The sequence below is a fragment of the Saccopteryx bilineata genome, chromosome 6 (assembly GCF_036850765.1).
Source record: "Saccopteryx bilineata isolate mSacBil1 chromosome 6, mSacBil1_pri_phased_curated, whole genome shotgun sequence".
NCBI classification, from domain to species: Eukaryota; Metazoa; Chordata; class Mammalia; order Chiroptera; family Emballonuridae; genus Saccopteryx; species Saccopteryx bilineata.
In genome coordinates, this window is record NC_089495.1 from 170,789,507 (window position 1) to 170,809,425 (window position 19,919).

The 19,919-nt window shown below is 43.9% G+C and overlaps 1 protein-coding gene across 4 annotated transcripts in view; it reads right to left on the reverse strand.

The window, feature by feature from the left end:
- Positions 1 to 14,044: 14,044 nt before the first annotated feature.
- Positions 14,045 to 19,919, reverse strand: part of KAT14 (lysine acetyltransferase 14) — a 46,541-nt gene continuing 40,666 nt past the window's right edge. For 2 of the 4 annotated variants that reach the window (XM_066234762.1, XM_066234760.1), the window contains exons 7-10: positions 18,314 to 18,450; positions 17,261 to 17,436; positions 15,785 to 15,975; positions 14,045 to 14,731 (exon numbers count right to left, since the gene is read on the reverse strand). In XM_066234762.1, the coding sequence (XP_066090859.1) occupies positions 14,558 to 14,731; positions 15,785 to 15,975; positions 17,261 to 17,436; positions 18,314 to 18,450 (678 nt within the window). In that variant the 3' untranslated portion in view covers positions 14,045 to 14,557. Of the gene's footprint in view, positions 14,732 to 15,784; positions 16,070 to 16,970; positions 17,017 to 17,260; positions 17,437 to 18,313; positions 18,451 to 19,919 lie in introns of those variants that run through there. The other 2 variants (XM_066234763.1, XM_066234764.1) reach the window with 2 other exon arrangements.

Here is a 19,919-nt window from a genome sequence, read left to right on the forward strand (position 1 = left end):
TTAGAGCAGTTCCAGGAGTTTAGTTCACAGAGAAATTGAGCAGAAGGTACAGAGATTTCCCACAGATCCACCCTGATCCCACATATACAGCCTCTTGCATTATCAACATCCCTCACCAGAGCAGAGCACTACTACAGTAGAACCTACACTGACATCATAATCACCAAAGTCCGTAGTTTACATTAGGGTTCAGTCATGGTGTTCCATATTCTATGGGTTTGAACAATATATAATGACACATCCACCTATCATACAGAGTAGTTTCACTGCCCTAAAAGTCCTCTGTGCTCTATTAATTCCTGCCTCCCCACTCCCAGAAACCACTAATCCTTTTACTGTGTCCACAGGTTCACCTTTTCTAGTTGTAACCATACAGTATCTAGTAATATGTATTTAAGTTTCCTTCATGGTTTTTCAAGCTTTCTAGCTCATTCTTTAGTGCTAAAAAGATTACATTGTCTGGATGTACCATAGTTTATTTATCCGTTCATCTACTGAAGGGTATCTTGGTTGTTTCCAAGTTTGGGCGTTATGAATAAAGGTTCATGGGCAAGTTTTTTTGTGCACATAAATCTTCACCTAATTTGGGTAAATATACTGCTCACAAAAATTAGGGGATATTTCAAAATGACAATGAAGTGATAAAATATCCCCTAACTTTTGTGAGCATAAATAGGAGCTATTTCAAAATTAATATGAAGCGATAATATATCCCCTAAATTTTGTGAGCTGTGTACAAAGGAGTCCAATTGCTGGATCAGATGGTAGGAGAATGTTTAATTTTGTAATAAACTGCCAAACTGACTTCTAAAGTAGCTGTGCCATTTTGCATTCGCAGCAGCAATGACTGATACTGTCACTCTGCATCCTCATCAGCATTGGTGTTGTCAGGGTTTAGGATTTTAACCTTTCTAATAAGTGTATAGAGGTATTTCCCTGTTGTTCTAATTAGTGATTCCCTAATAATGTATGATGTGATCACCTTTTAATACACTTGTTTGCTCTCTGTATTTCTTCTTTGATGAAGTGTTTGTTCAGTCTTTTGCTAATTTTTTAATTAGGTTGTTCATTTCCTTATTGTTGAGTTTGGATAACAGTCCTTTATCAAATGTGTGCTTTCCAAAGATTTTTCTCTCAGCTTTTGGCTTGTCTTCTCAATCTCTTTTTCTTTTCTTTTCTTTTTTTTTTTTTTTTTACAGGGACAGAGAGAGAGTCAGAGAGAGGACAGACAGGAACGGAGAGAGACGAGAAGCACCAATCATTAGTTTTTCGTTGCAACACCTTAGTTGTTCATTGATTGCTTTCTCATATGTGCCTTGACTGTGGGCCTTCAACAGACCCAGCAACCCCTTGCTGGAGCCAGCGACCTTGGGTTCCAGCTGGTGATCTTTTTGCTCAAGCCAGATGAGCTTGCGCTCAAGCTGGCAACCTCGGGGTCTCGAACCTGGGTCCTCCGCATCCCAGTTCAACACTCTATCCACTGCGCCACCACCTGGTCAGGCTCTTCTCAATCTCTTGACAGTGTCTTTTAGAGAACAGAACTTTTGAATTTTATTATTTTTAATCACTGTTTTATTTTTCAATTAGTTGACATACAATATTATATTAGTTCCAGGTGTACAACCCAGTGATTAGACATTATATAGCTTACTATATATAGCTTACTATAGTGATCATCCTGTAAGTCTTGTACTCATCTGACATTATACAATTATTGTAATATTATTGACTATATTCCCTATGCTGTACTGTACATCTCCATAACTATTCTGTAACTACCAATTTGTACTTAATTTCTTCCCATTATTCACCCATTCCTCCAATATCCCTCCTATCCAGCAAACATCAAAATGTTCTCTGCATCTATAAGTCTGTTTCCATTCTGCTTATTTTCATTTTTAGATCCAATCGTTGATAGATGCGTATTTATTATCATTTTATTGCTCATGTTTTGATCTGTTTTATTTCATCTTCTTAAGAAGACCCATTAACATTTTGGGTAATACTGGTTTGGTGGTGATAACTCCTTTAGCTTTTTCTTGTCTGGGAAGCTCTTTTTGTCCTTCAATTCTAAATTATAGCTTTGCTGGGTACAGTCATCTTGGTTGTAGGTCCTTGTTTTTCATCACTTTGAACACTTCTTGCCAATGCCTGTTAGCCTGTGTAGTTTCTGTTGAGAAATCAGCTGAAACTCTTATGGGAGCTCCTTGAGGTAACTGCTTTTCTCTTGCTGCCTACAAGGTTCTTTCTTTGTCTTTACCTTTTGCATTTTAATTATGTGTGTTGGTGTGGGCCTCTAGGTCTATCTGGTTTGGGATTCTCTGCATTTCCTGAACTTTGTACGTCTATTTCCTTCATCAGGTTAGGAAAGTTTTCTGTCATTTTTTAAAGTAGGATTTCAATTTCTTGCTCTCTCTTCTTCTGGCACTGCCAAGATGTGAATGTTGGTATGCTTGAAGTTGTCTCAGCAGCTCCTTACACTATCCTCATTGGGGGGGGGGATTCTTTTCTTTTTGCTGTTCTAATTGGGTAATTTTTGCTTCTTTGTATTGAAAATCACTGATTTGATTCTTGGCATCATCTACTCCACTGTTGAATCCTTGTAAATTATTCATTTCAGTTAGTGTATCATTAATTTCCGTTTCTTTTTTTTTTTAATGGTTTCTATGTCCTTTTTCATGCTGTTGAAGTTCTAAGCTTCCTTATAACTATTGTTTTGAACTCTGTATCTGGTAGTTTGCCTCCATTTATTTTTCTGGAGCCTTCTCCCGCTCTTTCATTTGGGACATGTTTCTTTGTTTCTGCATTTGGGCTGTTTTCCTATGTTTGTTTCTGTATTAGGTAGAGCTGCCATGTCTCTGAGACTTGGTAGAGTGGCCTTGTGTAGTAGGTGTCCTATAGGGCCCAGTGCCATGGCCTCCCCAGTCACCTGAGCTGGCCACTCCAGGTATGCCCCTGTGTGGGCTGTGTGCACTGTCCTGTTGTAGTTGAGCCTTGATTGCTGTTGGCATCACTGGTAGGGATTAGCTCCCTAGCTGATTCACTCAAGGACCAGCTGTGACTACAGCAGAGGAGCTGCTGTGCAGGAGTCAACCCTATGGAGCAGAACTCGCTTCAGTGGGGGCTCTGGTGATTACCGAGTCTGCCCCTGGAGTGTGTCACTTTTGGAGGTGGTAGGGTTGTAATCCAGGTGTACTGGCTCTGGGGCTTCCTGAAAGGTGCAACATCAGCCACTGCCTGTGCCCTGCCTGGGGCCACCTGGCACAAGCTACAGAGCCATGTTCAGATAGCTGTTACTTGCACTGGGATAGAGATGTCCAGATGAGACCAAGCTATGAACCAAGGCCAGCTAGTATTAGAGCCAGGCCTGGGACCATTTATAGAGATATGAGGTATGCAGAGGCCAAATGCTGCTTGTTTGAGATTTTAGAATAGTGCAAAGCATGAAGAAAGATCATCTGTATAGGAAAGTCACTGAAAATGGCTTGAGTGGGCCTGCAACTTGGGTGGGGGTCACAGGGAGTCACCTAGGTGGGGCAAACAGTGTAAGCCATGTTGATGGAAACTCAGATTGCCCACTTGTTGGCTCTCTGAGGGGAGGAGTCTCAGAAAAGGAACAATAGCCTCTGTCAGCATTTTTTGTCTGGCAGAAAGCTGCCTCCTAGCTCTTGCTCTCATGCCAAACAATTCAATTATTCCTTGTATGTCCATTTCTTTTCAAGCTGCTGGAGCCCAGAGGGTATGATCGGAGTCTGTCCATGGGCCCTTTTAGAACTGCCTGGGACTCCAGCAGCCCTGTCTCCCTCAGCCACAGTCCTCTGGGTTTTTACAGCCAGAAGCTATAGAGACTTCTCTTCCTGGCTCTGGAACCCTTGACCAAGAGGCCTGTTGTGGGGCTGGGACCCATCACTTCTTGGTGGGAACCTCTACAGTCAAGATATCCCTCCCAATTTTAAACCAACACAAGTGGGTGTGGGACCAGCCCATTCAGTGACACTGCCCCTCCTTCCAGTCTCGATGTGGCTTCTTTAAATCCCTAGTTTTAGGACTTCCATTCAGCTAGATTTCAGGCAGTTCAGAATGGTGGTTGTTCTGTAGTTTAGTTGTAATTCTGATGTGGGAGGACTCAAGTACTGCGTTACCTATGACGCCATTTTGACCAGAAGTCAGAACTTTTTATTTTAATGACGTCTACCTTATCAAATCTTTATGGATTGTGCCTATAGTGTTGTAACTAAAAAATCATCATACTTAAAATCTGAATTTTCTCCTAGATTATCTTCTAGGAGTTTTACAGTTTTGCATTTTACATTTTAGGTTTATGATCCACTTCAAGTTATTTTGTGAAGGGTATAAGGCAGGCATAGCCAACATACGGCCCGCAAGCCAAATGAGTTTATGTGGCCCGCAATTAAATTTTTAATATTCTCCACACGACGCAATGTGGAAATGAAATAAGTGGTACTTTTAAATCGTTATACATAAACTACAATATCTAACCACTGTACAACAATGAAAGTTAAAATCTCAGCTACTCAGAAGCGGAAGCATCTTTGATTATTGGAAATCGAGATATTTAAGAAGATAGTGATACGCGCAAAAGAATTCTGCGTGTGACTAATCTAGGGTTAACTTCCAATAATTGGTCGAATGGATTCGCGATACTTCTTTATTTTTAAAAAAATTCCATTATAAAGATTTACAACTTTTGTACTCATCTGTGCAATTTTTATAAGCAATTAAATACTGGAAAATATGGAAATTTAAAAAAACTTGCCAAGGAATATTTAGTAATCTTCAGCTCAACTTATATTTGTGAACAAACTTTTTCTTAACTGAATCTAAATAAAAGTACAAGATCAAGATTAAATGATTTACATTTGGAGGCTGTGTTAAGAATAGCTACTACAAGTATAGAGCCAGATATTAAAAAAATACTAGGCAATGCAGAGCGCCTCAACACATCATATTAGTTTTTTTGTTAATTTGTTGTACTAAATTACTTACATTTATTCATAAACAAATTACATAATAAAATTTTGTTTACTTAAATGAATCATTTTTGTATTTAACATTTTTTAATTTTAATATTTCATCCAGCCTGTGAAAAATTTTTCTTTCTAATCTGGCCCGGGGGCAAAAACTGTTGGCCACTCCTGGTATAAGGTCTGTCTAGATTCTTCTATTTTTCATGTGGATATCTTCTTGTTCTATCACTTGTTCTATCATTTCTTGAAAAGACATGTTTTCTCCACTACATTGCTTTTGCTTTTTTTGTCAAAGATCAGTTAGCTATATTTATGTGCTTCTATTTCTGGCTTCTCTGTATGTGTACATTCTTTCACCAATATCACAATGTCTTAATTACTGTAGCTTTATAGTATAGTGTCAGCCCTCCAACTTTGTTCTTCTGAAATATTGTGGCTATTCTGGGTCTTTTGGCTCTTTGTGTAAAATTTAGAATCAGTTTGTTGATATACAAAAAAATAGGAACTTGCTGATTCTGAAACTGCATTGTATCTCTAGATCAAGCTGAGAAGAAATGACATCTTCACACAGTATTTTTTCTATTCACAAACTGAGTCACTTCCCACTTATTTAGTTGATTTCTTTCATCAGTTTAACAATTATCTTCATATAGAACATGCACATATTTTGCTAGACCTAAGTGTTTCATTTTGGAGGGTGTGAATATAAGTGGTATTGTTATAAATTTCAAATTCCACTAGTTCATTACTGGCAGATTGGAAAATAACTGAGTAACCTTGTTTCCTGCAATTTTGCTATTCACTTATTAGTTTCTTTTTATTGTTGTTGTTCCGTAATTGCTTTAGCCTGTTTATGTAATAAATTACATTAATTGATTTCCTGATGTTGAACCAATCTAGCATACCTGGGATAAATCCCACTTGGTTATGATATATAATTTTCTAATAGTGTTGGGTTTGTTTTGCTAATATTTTGGTGAGGATTTTTTTGTACTTATGTTGATGAAAAATATTGATCTATAGAAGCGATTTTATTTTTTTAATTTTTTTTCTTATCAAGTGAGAGGCAGGGAGGCAGAGAGACAGACTCCTGCATGCGCCCCAACTGGGATCTACCCAGCAAACCCCATCTGGTGCTGATGTACTGCCCATTTGGAGAAGCTGCTCCATTGCTTGGCAACCAAGCTATTTTAGCACCTAAGGTGAGACCATAGAGCCATCCTCAGTGCTTGGGGCCAACTTGCTCATTTCAGCCATGGCTGCAGGAGGGGGTAAAAGAGAGAGAAAGTAGGGGAGCGGGAGGGGTGGAGAAGCAGATGGTTGCTTCTCGTATGTGCTCTAACTCGGGACTTTCATACACCAGGCCGACACTCTAACACTGAGCCAACCAGCCAGGACCAGAAGCAATTTTCCATCAGTGTGCCACAAGAATTTTTAAAACATGCAATACCTATTTAGTCAGGGACAGTGACCTCTTCTCCCTTAGATTGTCAAATAAAAATAAATAAAAATTATACCTATGTTAGATCAGCTGACTTAAGCCCAAGGTCACTGGTTTGAGCAAGGGGTCACTGGCTTGGCTGGAGCCTCCCAGTCAAGGCACATATGAGAAAGCAATCAATGAACAACTAAGGTGCCACAACTATGAGTTGATGCTTCTCATTTCTCCCTTCTTGTCTGTCTGCCCCTGTCTCTCTCTTGCTGAAAGAAAGAAAGAAAGAAAGAAAGAAAGAAAGAAAGAAAGAAAGAAAGAAAGAAAGAAAGAAAGAGAAAAAGACAGTAAGTAAGTTATGGATATTCATCCAGATTTAGCTTCAAGAATGTTCAATACAGTAAGTATTCTTCACAATAGTAAAATTGAAAACAAGGGGGATTTTTAAAATTATTGTACACTACTGTAATGAAATGCACTCCTATCATGTGATTTTTTAAAAATGTATAACTTCAAATGCTGTTTGTGATGACTTAAAGAAAAAAAATATATATATTATAGAACAAGATACATAGTATGATCACAGTTCATTTTAAAAATTAGCATATGAAAAAAAGGTTGGTATATGCAAGGGCTTGTGTGCATAAAACAAGACAATGGAAGCTTTATACCAACATATCTAAAGTGATTGGCTCTTTTGGGTTATAGGGCTTCTTTGGTATCTGGTAACAGAAGCCAAGTTGAGGTAAAGCAAAAAAAGGTCATTTGACATGTTGTCCAGAAAAGGCAAACCTACAGACAGAAAGCAGATTAGTGCCTAAGCAGGGCTGGGGGCAGGAGTGGGAGTGAATGCAAATGAGCACCAGGGATCTTTCTGGCCCTGTGTTCTAACACTGGATTGAGTGATGGTTATACAACTGAAACATCACTGAATTGTGCAATTAAAACTACTGAATTTTATAGTATGTAAATTATATCCCAATAAAACTTTATAAGGGGGAAGGGGCCATTTACTGCAAGAATAGGATGGGTGTCAGGGAGGTCTTTCTGAATTCACAAGGACTCACAACCAGGACTCAGGGAGCCTTCTCACCTCACGTCTGTCTGCGACTGTCTGCCCTCCTGTTCCACTCCTCTTTAAGGCTGGCTCAGAAACAAAATAGAATCAAAAAACTGTGGCCACCCCAGAGACCCTGCACTATTATGGTCACTAGTAGAATTCCTTACTCAATTCCCAGCATGGATAAGGTGCACCAGCGATGGCACACCCAGAGGCCCAAAGGGGAACGATTCTCACCGGGGCAGTTGCCATATAAGTATTAGAGCATTAGATGACTTTTCTCTAATGACCTTTATTGATTGAGTATGCTTTAGTGCATGCCCTTCCAGGAACTACATATCCTGCTCTTTCTCCCTTGTGAAGCCCTACTACCTGAACTAGAAGATGGAACATGTGACTGGCTGCAGCCAATGGGTCAGCAGTAAACATGTTGTAAGCAAAGGCTTAATAAACACTTGCAATTAGTCTGTTCTGCAGGAATGTTGGAAGAATGCTCCTTTGTAGAACCCAGCCACCATGCCAGGAGGCAGTCCAAGCAGCCACGTGGAAAGGCCCACCTGAGAGAGAACCGAGACCCTTGGCCAACACCTCCACCCGAGCTCCCAGGTGACGGCAGCTGCCCCAGTGACCCTGCTGGCACAATGTGGAGAGATGTGCCAGAAAATCCACAGGATCCAAGAGAAAATAAACTGCTATGGTGTTAAAACATTAGATTTTGTAGCGGTTTCTTTTTTTAAAAAAATTTTTAAATTATTTTTTAGTTTTTTGAATTATTTTAATTTACTTATTCATTTTAGAGAAGAGAGAGAGAGAGAGAGAGAGAGAGAGAGAAGGGGGGAGGAACAGCAAGCATCAACTCCCATATATACCTTGACTGGGCAAGCCCAGGGTTTTGAACCGGCGACCTCAGTGTTCCAGGTCGACACTTTATCCACTGCACCACCACAGGTCAGGCCTGCAGCGGTTTCTTATGTAGCAATAGGTAGCTAAGACATCCTTTATTCTTTGTCATCAGATAGTTTTGGTAAATATTGAAATGCACAACCTACAAGGCACTGAGTAACTGGCACCAGGCTGAAGTACCTTTACTTTCCCACCACCCTGCTGCGATGCCCTGCAGCGGTGGCGGGCATGCAGGGATACTTGCCGGCACTTCGCTGAAGGGGGACGGATATGAAAGTCCTACTTAATGTACCAGCTCTTACTTGAGTTCAGTGCTCAGTGTATGCAACAAAAGGACAGGCACTGCTGAGCAGCTCTAACAGCAGCTTCCTTGGGAAGCCCAGACAGCTTTCCTCTTCACATCCAAAAGGCCAAAAAACCATTGTTTGTAGGCTGCAACTAGTGGTGGAAAGTTTGAGGAGTAAAAGAATATTACATCAACTCAGTGAATCTCCCACAAAATACTTATTTGCAAAAAGGGAAGGATCAAAGTTAACTCTGCCACAAATGGGACTAGTGGACAGCGTGTGCTTCCTAACTGATACACTTAAGAAGCACTCAGCATCACATTGTGGTATTCCTGCCGAACTGCCCAACAGAACCCTGAACAGAAGGAAACAACAGGCACCTTCAAGTTCAGGACGCTCTGGCAAGTCAACTACAGTACTCCTTAAAAATGTCCACATCAACGAAGACCAGGGCAGTTCCTGACTGTAGGAGACTAAAGCAGCACAACTAGACACAACACATGCTCTTCACTTTCTTTTGCCATAAAGGACAGCGTTAGAACAATTAGTGAAATGTAAATTAGGTCTGCAGATCAGATAACAGCACGGGATCAATGTTAACTTTCCTGATTTTGATTCTTGTACTGTGGCAAAGAACATTTACTTTAAGAAATGCATACCTGGCCCTGGCCGGTTGGCTCAGTGGTAGAGCATCGGTCTGGCGTGCGGGGGACCCGGGTTCGATTTCCGGCCAGGGCACACAGGAGAGGCACCCATCTGCTTCTCCGCCCCTCCCCCCCTCCTTCCTCTCTGTCTCTCTCTTCCCCTCCTGCAGCCGAGGCTCCATTGGAGCAAAAGATGGCCCGGGTGCTGGGGATGGCTTCTTGGCCTCTGCCCCAGGTGCTAGAGTGGCTCTGGTCGTGACAGAGCGACGCCCCGGATGGGCAGAGCATCGCCCCCTGGTGGGCGTGCCAGGTGGATCCCGGTCCGGCGCATGCGGGAGTCTGTCTGACTGCCTCCCCGTGTCCAGCTTCAGAAAAATAAAAAAAAAAAAAAGCAATCAATGAACAACTAAAGTGACACAATTGTGAGCTGATGCTTCTCATCTCTCTTCCTTCCTGTCTCTCTCTCAAAAAAAAATTTTTTTTAATTAAAAAAAGAAATGCACATCAAAACATGTATTATGGAGAAAGGAACATGATATATGCAACCTACTTTTAAATAGTTCAGCAAAAAATGTGTGTGTGTATATACATGTTTGTAAAGACAGCAACAAAAAATGCAAATATGTAAAGTATTAACATTTAGGGAACTAAAATGAAGAATACCTGGGAATTCTTCGTCCTCTTATACAATTTTTCCATCAAGCCTGAAATTATGTCCATTAAAAACAAAATATTTTAAAGGCACTGTTTACTAGGTCATTCCCTTTGAACCTTTATCACAACGGCCCAGCTGGATCTAGAAAGTCCCCCCTCTGATCTGAACAGGGTTTGTTACTACTTTTTGGCTCACACACCCCTTTAAACATCTGATGAAACCTCAGGCTCCCTCCACTGAAAAACATTCACTCTTTTTTGTTTGTTTTTTAAGATTTTATTTATTCATTTTAGACAAGGGGGGGGGAAGAGGGGAGAAACAGGAGGCATCAACTCCTATATGTGCCTTGACCAGGCAAGCCCAGGGTATTGAACCAGCAACCTCAGCATTCCAGGTCAACGCTTTATCCACTGGGGCCCCAATGGTTAGGCATTCACTCCTACTCTCACACTTACTTGCCTCAGGTTACAAACCCTGACCTGGGAGACCAACAAAGAAATACCCACATGCACCAGAAGTGTGAGGTCCAAGCAGCAGGGGAAGTGAGGGGCTTGGCTCAAAATCACAGGTGCCCACTCTGGGTCCATGGACTCCTTGGCCGGGGAAGGGCTCCGCCTCCACTTCACAAGCTGCAGACAGGGCGGGCCAGTACAGAGGCAGCTCCAGTACAGAGGCAGCTCCAGCGCAGAGGGGCTCAGCCCTCTGCAGTCTACCTGCCTGCTAGCTGCTGTCTATCTTACTCGGCCTCTCAAGCCTCAGCTTTCTCCTCCATAAAATAGAGGCCATTACAGCAGCATCTCCTGGAGTCCTTGGCAGAAGCCGGAGCTCAGCAGGAGCTGCCATTGTTTTAGTACTTTTAGCACGGAGTATGTGTCTGCTCAATGTCCAACGGACTTCGCTGCTGCTGCCCGACCCCACCTAGATTTGGCTCTGGAGGTGCCAAGTGCTGTTCCGCTGCTCCCTGGAGACATGAGGCCAGCGCCCAAGCTGAAGCCCCAGAGGCCTAAGTTCCCAATAACTCCTGTTTGCCTAGGAATCTCTGAGATCAAACCTTTGCTTTTCATCCCACTTGAAGCTTAATGCCTTTTGCTGGACATAATTTTTCATTTAGCCATTAGCTATACTCAGTTTAACTAGAATACTAGACATTTTGGCCCAATGTGAACATATTAGTAGTATGTTTGCTTTTCAACAGCTACTCATTTTCATCTTGAAATTCTCTCTCAAAATAACATGAATTATTAAAGTGAAGACAGGAAGTGGTTATGAGTAGCCAGACAGAGGGCGTCACATACTTCAAGTGTAGGGGTTTCACACAGACGTTGGTGGGAGCAGGGGCTTCCGACGCCTACAGCGCACAGGGATGAACGCCTGTGGTTCCCCCTGAAGCACCGTCCCCAGCTAAAGTGACCTGTAGTGACGTGCGTAGGATCATGCCGGCGAACAAAGCCCCGGAGCTGCAGAAGGCCTTCCAGAAGTTGACGGTGTGCACATACCTGAAACGAGGCCTAGCTGGCCCCAGGCATCACTGGACTACATGGCATTGACTGGGGAGGGCCATCCACTGCCTGACTGCCCTCTCCGCGGCTTCACAGGCCAGGGACAAACAAGTTAGGCTGCAAAGAACTGGTGTGCTTTTTGGCAAAACCCATCAAATTGTTATTTTTCATTGTTTCTGATTTAAAGAAAACATTCTGCAAGAAAAAAATAGATATTAAGGCAATATTTGAGTTTTTTTATGAAATGCACATGGCCTGTCAGAGCTGAAAGTTAAAACTATTGTGCAAAGAAATGCAGCTGCTCGAGTGTGGGCTTGTGCCCTGAGGTTCTGATGAAGGCTGCACACAGGCTCTTAACACGGTCTGTTCTGAGCTCCGTGGGGACTCAGGGCGGAGTTTCTGAGCATGGGGAGCAGAAGCCTTTCTGGATTCGTATGTGGCTGAGGAAGGAAGACAAAAGCCAAAGCCAGGCACTGAAATGGAGAGTCTGAATTAGTAGTTACTCTGGAAATTTTTCCATCTTGCGTAAAATGTAAATAGAAATTATTTGCAGCCTGCCCCCGTTCATCGGGCAGTGTGTTTCAAAGGGCTACTTGCCTCTCAGATCCTTGGTGAAACTTTATGTGCAATTGTTATGTATTTATTCCACCATGGGAACAGAACACCTGTTTACTGATATCTATTTTATTGATGCAGCTGTGATACCAAGTCTCCTTTGCTTTTTAATAATGTTCTAAATTTTAAATGATGACTTACTTTGATTGTGGAATAAATACATAAATAACAACCTAAGAAAATAAGGTGAAGACAAGTCTGCCTTGACCCCTGGGAGCACTGCTGAGGAGGAGAACAGTTTTGTGAGCAGAGCCTGCACCCAGGGCTGGTCTGTGCATAGGCAGACTGCCCATTCTCCTAGTGTCAATGCTGCCCAAAGTTCTAGGGTGAAACCATCCATTATTTAAAAATTAAAACATACTTGTAATTTTGAGTAGAATGTAACATACTTGTGATTTTGAAAACCTAAACCTTAAAGGACAGGAATGAGTCAGGTTACAGCTAATCCCATCCTCTGTTGGGGCCTTGCAGGGCGAGGCTGGAAGTGCTGGCTTCGCTCTCTGGAGGGGAGGAAGGAAATGAGGAGCCCAGAGGATTCGCTCTCTGCAGGGGAGGAAGGAGATGAGGAGCCCAGGGGATTCACTCTCTGCAGGGGAGGAAGGAGATGAGGAGCCCAGGGGATTCACTCTCTGCAGGGGAGGAAGGAGATGAGGAGCCCAGAGGATTCGCTCTCTGCAGGGGAGGGAGGGGATGAGGAGCCCAGGGGATTCGCTCTCTGCAGGGGAGGGAGGGGATGAGGAGCCCAGGGGATTCGCTCTCTGCAGGGGAGGGAGGGGATGAGGCGCCCAGGGGATCCGCCCTCTGCAGGGGAGGGAGGGATGAGGAGCCCAGGGGATCCGCCCTCTGCAGGGGAGGGAGGGATGAGGAGCCCAGGGGATCCGCCCTCTGCAGGGGAGGGAGGGATGAGGAGCCCAGGGGATCCGCCCTCTGCAGGGGAGGGAGGGGATGAGGAGCCCAGGGGATTCACCCTCTGCAGGGGAGGGAGGGGATGAGGAGCCCAGGGGATTCGCTCTCTGCAGGGGAGGGAGGGGATGAGGAGCCCAGGGGATCGGCCCTCTGCAGGGGAGGGAGGGATGAGGAGCCCAGGAGATCGGCCCTCTGCAGGGGAGGGAGGGATGAGGCGCCCAGGGGATCCGCCCTCTGCAGGGGAGGGAGGGGATGAGGAGCCCAGGGGATCCGCCCTCTGCAGGGGAGGGAGGGGATGAGGAGCCCAGGGGATCCGCCCTCTGCAGGGGAGGGAGGGATGAGGAGCCCAGGGGATCCGCCCTCTGCAGGGGAGGGAGGGGATGAGGAGCCCAGGGGATCCACCCTCTGCAGGGGAGGGAGGGATGAGGCGCCCTGGGGATTTGCCCTCTGGAGGCAGGCCATCACAGCTTTGGGGAACCTGGCAAGTGGGTGACTCTGTATCCAACCCAGGGCCAAATGCCACAGAAGTGCTGTGGCAGCCTCGGCTCCTAGGAACCCCGAAACTTCGTTAAGAGAGACAAGTGACACAACAACAAATTGTCTTCACGTGGGGGCATGCCATGTTCCCCCTGAGCCTTTAAAGAAGTTCTTAATGAGTGGTCCACAGCTCCCGGGTGCAAAATTTTAAATGTGCTGGACAGTTCTGTAGAGTGCTCAGCTTTCTTTGGCTTCTCAGAGGGAGTCATGTCCCAAAGTTAAGAACCACTGTTCTCGACTGAAGATCTGGGTGTTACAGGGAAAGGTTTTTATTTGAGAGGAGCCAGCAGTGTTGGAAATGCTCCTGCTGGTTCCCAACAAGCTGACTGCGAATCTACCGCCAACACCCCCCACCCCCCAAACAGCCCAGTTCTACAGACGGCTAGGCCCATCCATGCCAACTCTCCTCCCACGCTGCGCACCTCCACCAGTGGTGCCATCTGCACAGGCTGCTCAGCCCACCACGCCCCGGCCGAGCCCCTAGTGGGAGATGCTAACAGAACAGGTGGAGCGACATGTAGACGCAAACATTTAGTTTATTCTGTGACCAACGTCAGAGAGACAGACACCAGAACCTCAGTGACAACACAGCAAGGCTGGGAGAAGGACTGGCACCCTGTTATGTAACCTCATCGTCGCTCATCATCCCAGGCCAGGACAGCACCTCTGACACTGTGCTCACCCTCTAAGTCAGGACAGATTTTTTTCTCACCAGGGGGATCAGTTTAGATACTCTCCTTCATACAGACCGTCCAGTGGAAGGACAGCAGCATCCCCAGTGTCAGGTAACTGTGGAGTCCCAAGATGTGGGCCGAAGGCCACTCCACAAATGAGTGCACAGCGATGCTGCTGACAGGCCACTCACTCCTCATTCCGCTGCCCACCTCTCCTCTCCTCTCAGTTGAGAGTTTGAATGAATGTCTAATCACAGAGATTAGAACTCACAGTGAAATGAATAAGGTCTATGTGATGACCCATCTCTAAGAGCAGTGTGTGTCTCTCTCTCTGTGAAGAGCTGTAGTCAAGTCACATCAGCGTCGGAGCCTCAGAAAGAACGCATGTTTGCACTCTGTGCTCTCTAATGGGTAATACTTATCATAAAAATCTAACACGTATTCCTCAGTCTTGAATCCAAACTTCTGGTACAGCAGCATAGCAGGGTTGCTTGCCGAGACGTGAAGGGTTACATCCTTGCCCATGCAGGTCTGCCAAAAGAGCGGAAAACACAGGATGGAAAGGAGGAAGCCCAAGGGAAATGAGTAGGTGAAGAAACTCTTTTTAAGTGTAGGTAGGTAGTTTTGGAAACCGGAGAAGTCAGGGACTGAAGCTGACACTCCATAACACCTAGCAACAGCTGGCCACCCAATGGCATTCTGCCACTGATGAAAACATTCACTGAAGTGTCCATCAACACTAAGGACACTGACACGTGCTGAGTGCTCTTTTTCTCCCTGAAACAAAGGGCCAAGGGAGCTCTTCTATTATCAACTGTATTATTTATAATTCAATTACATTTAAATATATCAAACATACCTATACAAAACCCTGGTAACCTTGAAGAAATAGTAAACAAACTATCCTAAAGTAAGTTCTGCTTTTAAAAACTAGATGTTAAATTATGTGACCAGGTATGAAATATTAGGACTTTCACTTAATTATAAAATCTGAAGAATCTAAATGGAGCTTCAAAACCTGGATCCAGGCCCTGGTCAGTTGGCTCAGTGGTAGAGCGTCAGCCCAGCATGTGGATATCCCAGGTTCAATTCCCAGTCAGGGCACACAGGAGAAACAACCATCTGCTTCTCTACCCCTACTCCCTTCTCATAGCCATGGCATGACTGGCTCAAGAAATTTGGCCCTGGGCACTGAGGATGGCTCCATGGCCTCACCTTAGGTGCTAAAAATAGCTCAGTTTCCTAGCAACAGAGCAACACCCTAGATGGGCAGAGCATCACCCCATAGGGGGCTTGCTGGGTAGATCTTGGTCAGGGCACATGCAGGAGCCTGTCTCTCTGCCTCCTCTGCTCTTACTTAAAAACAAACAAACAAACAAAAACCCTGGATCTAAATAGTCTTATTTTAGAGGGGTGATTTTTTGTCTGTTTTAATAACCTCATGAATGACGGTTACTGGCTTTCTGTCCCTTGGTCTCATATTATACTGGGCCATTTTGGAAGGGTCTCACTCAGACTCACCCCTCCTCCACTTCTTCCCAAAGAGCCCAGAAACAAGTGGGCAAATGAGCAAAGACAACATACCTGAATCAGATGATAAATCATGAAAGTTGCAATCCCTGATCTTCTCCATTCAGGATGGACAAACAGAAATGAAATGTAAGCTTCATTGTACTTCACATCGGGAACCATGAAGCCGAAAGCAATGATGACTTTTTTATACAGGACGACAACACTGAAGTCTGGGTACTGCAGGCACTCAGACAGGTCAATGCCTAAAGAAAAGAAACCATCAGAGTCCAACCATGTGCCTTTTGGAATGAATGAGCACCAAGCTGTTCAGTCTGTACTTACAGCTACACCTGCATTCTAAGAAAAAAACAAAACAAAAAAATTAGACAAAGATATTATCGTAGAAACCACACATTCAGATCATAAAGTTAACAGTGAATTTTAGAATAAATAAAAATGAACATCATCTTTTCTAAGTACATGTTAGAAGAGGAGAGACAGAAGAGGGTGGGCAGTCAAGTGAACAGGTTCAGAACCGGACACACCTGGTTTTAAACTCAGCCTCCTAGCTGTGTGTATCAGTGGGAACATCTCTAAATGTCTCGGCCTCAGTTTCTACAATGTTTAAGACGAACCTGTACCTAGACCTCACAGTGTTGGGGTAAGATCCCCTGTCCATATCATTGTATTCTTCACCTCAGACATACTTAGTTTATAAGCCCTTTTGTACAAATGCTACACTTGCAACAAACAGGTTAAATAAAAAGTGAGCCCTGGCATAGTGTATGGAGTTCTAGTGTAAAGGCCGGAAGCAGTCAATGCTCCTGGAATGTTCCTTTCAGCCCCCACCACTCCCAACAGAGCAAGCACAGCTCTGCCACCACATGCACTGTTACATGACTGTCAGGCAACAAAGATGGCAAAGCTCTTGTCCTGATTAAATCTTATCTAACATCTGGGAGACATATTATTTCCTTTATATTTCAAAGCACAGTAGTAAAGCAGATCAACACAAAAAAATGTGTTTACATTTAACAATGAAAATGTGCTCCTTTAATTGATGGCTTTGGTCTCTAGAGACCAAATCTATTGAATTAAAGTCTGTAATTGGGATATTTGGCTTTTTAAAAACACCTTTTGGCTGTACTAATACTCTCTATGGAACAGCTAAATAAACAAAGCATACAGAATTATTAAGCAAAATCAAAAATGTCTAAATGCCCCAGCTACCAGTCTGTGTGTGGCCGAGAGACATTACCTGGTATCTAAACCCATGGAGAAGCAAACAGCATGAACCTTTTATTCTGGAAGCAGAGGCAAACAGGGAAGAGAAACAAAAACACTGTTTATTACTTTATATGCAGGTTTCTTCTTGATCTTAGGAAAGAAAGAGGTATTTATATTTTAATATTTCTGTATTAGTAGAGACAAACTGAATAAAATCATGAATAAAGGTTTTAGGATCACATGACATACACTACTTTATGAAATTACTACGGTTAACTACACAGAAAACTGATCTGCCCAGTGTGAGAAGGGGGAACATACCAGGCCAGAAAAACTCCTGACACATAGAGTTTATCGTTGGGATGTGATTTGGCTGGACATAGCAGTAATCAAGAGGCGCATCGGGCTCTGGCGTCCAGTGAGGGTCACCTCTGTGCAGGTGGGAACGAATCTGTGACAGGAGTTGCAGTTTGGGTGGCTTTGTTTCATAATCACGCCTCCAGTACCACAGAAAATAAACAAATTCAAGTCAAAAAATACCCACTATTATTCCTAGCCATTTGATTCACACAAATTCCTTGATCTGCTTGAAACTGTGAGCTAATTCGCATTACTTTATATGGCAGCTAGCTTGACAACAGCTACAGTCCTTTTTGGTAAGAATTTAAAACTCTTTCAGCATCTGTCAGACAAGCCCCTCTGCACCCACCAGGAACTCTCCCAGTGCTGGTGAGGAACAGAAACTGCCTCCTAATGTTCTAACCAAGAGCGAGGGCAGGGCAGGTCCTACTGCGCCAGGGCCACAGGGACCACCAGCGACCCCGGGACACAGCGGCTCACACACTTCCTTTCCACGTGCCTGCCTAGGAGGAGCGCTGCAGAGGAGGACCTGTGACTGTGGAGCAGCAGGCAAGTATGGTCACCAGGACTATGGGCGCTGTCAGTCACAGCCAAGACCGCACCGGGGCCTCTCCTGTCAGCTCGGCTTCGCTGCATGGCCTGGACTCCTCACTAGAAACTGTCCCAACATCCAGTCCAGATACAGGTCTGACTGGGACATCTACCCATTTTTTTTATTACACAGACTACGAAATACATACAAGTCTAAAAGTTAAAACAATGAGTATGATCATCATAATTAAATCTAACAGTTAACTTATCCTTGCTTTTTATGTTTCTATCAAAGGACCATCCTTTCTGTAAAAAAAGTAGAGTTGAAACAAGTCCAGGTTGAGGCCAGACCCAGAGCACAGACTCAGCCCTTAACGACTCCTGCTCACAGGCTTTGGGATGCATTCACTCCAACAGAGGGACAGGGCAGAAACACAAACACACTGCTCCTGACATACAGCAGCGCTGCGCTTCTCCGCATACCTGATGTACGGTTTCAAGATCCGGGACGTGTAAGGGCTGACAATGCTCTGGTCCACAGCCAAATCTTCTGATCCCACCAAACGATATAGAAACTTGGTAGTTTGGTGCCGAAATCCTTTCTTGGATGGTAGGGCAGTCTATGAGAAAGAAACAGTGGTCACATAAGAACAAAATATTGGTTTAATTTCCACAGAAAATTAGTACTTATGATATTTTTATGTATCAGAAAGTAGGTCTTTTCATATCATACATTTAAAAAGCTTATTTCAACAAAAAAAATGCATACATATCTTTGTGCAAAATTACATATGAAACACTCGACTGTAATAGTTTAAAATAAAAATAATTTAAAAATTTTTTAAGTTATTTAAAAATGTTTAGCCTGACCAGGTGGTGGCGCAGTGGATAGAGCGTCAGACTAGGATGCAGAAGATCCAGGTTTGAAACCCGAGGTCACCAGCTTGAGCCTGGGCTCATCCACCTTGAGCAGGGGCTCACCAGCTTGAGTGTGGAGTCACTGGCTTGAGCATGGGATCATAGACATGACCCCATGGTTGCTGGCTTGGGCCCAAAGGTTACGGTTTGAAGCCCAAGGTCGCTGGATTGAGATCAAGGTCTCTGGCTTGAGCAAGGGGTCACTCGCTCTGCTGTAGACCCCACCCCCACCCCCCGGTCAAGGCACACATTAGAAAGCAAACAATGCACAACTAAGGTGCTGCAATGAAGAATTGATGCTTCTCATCTCTCTCCCTTCCTGCCTGTCTGTCCCTATCTGTCCCTCTCTCTGTCTCTGTCACTTAAAAAAAAATGTGTAAAGTCACTGAAGTGAGTGAAACGCAGGACTGAGCACAGGATTTACAGCTTCCATAGGGTTCACTTTATCTATACATACCTTCAGTCTTTTCATCAAATATTAACCAGCACTAGTGTTGTAGAGGTACAAGTATACATGGGTCAGGTTTGATGAGCAGTTTTTGTCCTAACAGCCATGGAGGCCAGTTATTCAGTACCTATATATGGGTTTATTAAAATATATCTCTATTCCCATGAGTAAATTTGACAAAAGTAGGACTGATATAGATTATCAACCCTCCAACAAATCCCACTAGTGGGGAAGCCCTCCCAGAGGTCCACTGAGGATGTGGGCTCTGCCCCCCAGCCAGTGTCCTGATTGAACAGGTAGGTTTCACCCTGGGAGACCAACTGGGGATGTCTGTTGTTCAGCAAGTGCTGCTACAGGCCCCAGTCATGTAGTAACAGAACACGGGCAATTAGGGTTTTACAGCAAAGAGCTCAAATGGGAGATTAAAAAGCACACTTATAAAGTGGTTTGCCAAGGGTTGGATAAAGTTTAGAAACTTGAGTTGTTTTTGTAGAATCAGTTTGCTCTTAGCCCAGAAAATAACTTTGTTGGAAGAAGAGCAAGAATTCCTTCTTTTATAATTTGCTCTCATTATTTTCCTAACTGGACACCAAAACTTTCAAAAGCCAACTTTGAAATTCTTCCAGGACTTTAAAGTAAGTTTCAAAGTGAAATTAAAAGCTGTGGTATACAGTTCCCAAATATGGCCCGTCACTTCCTCCCATGCCTCTGGGCACGGATGGC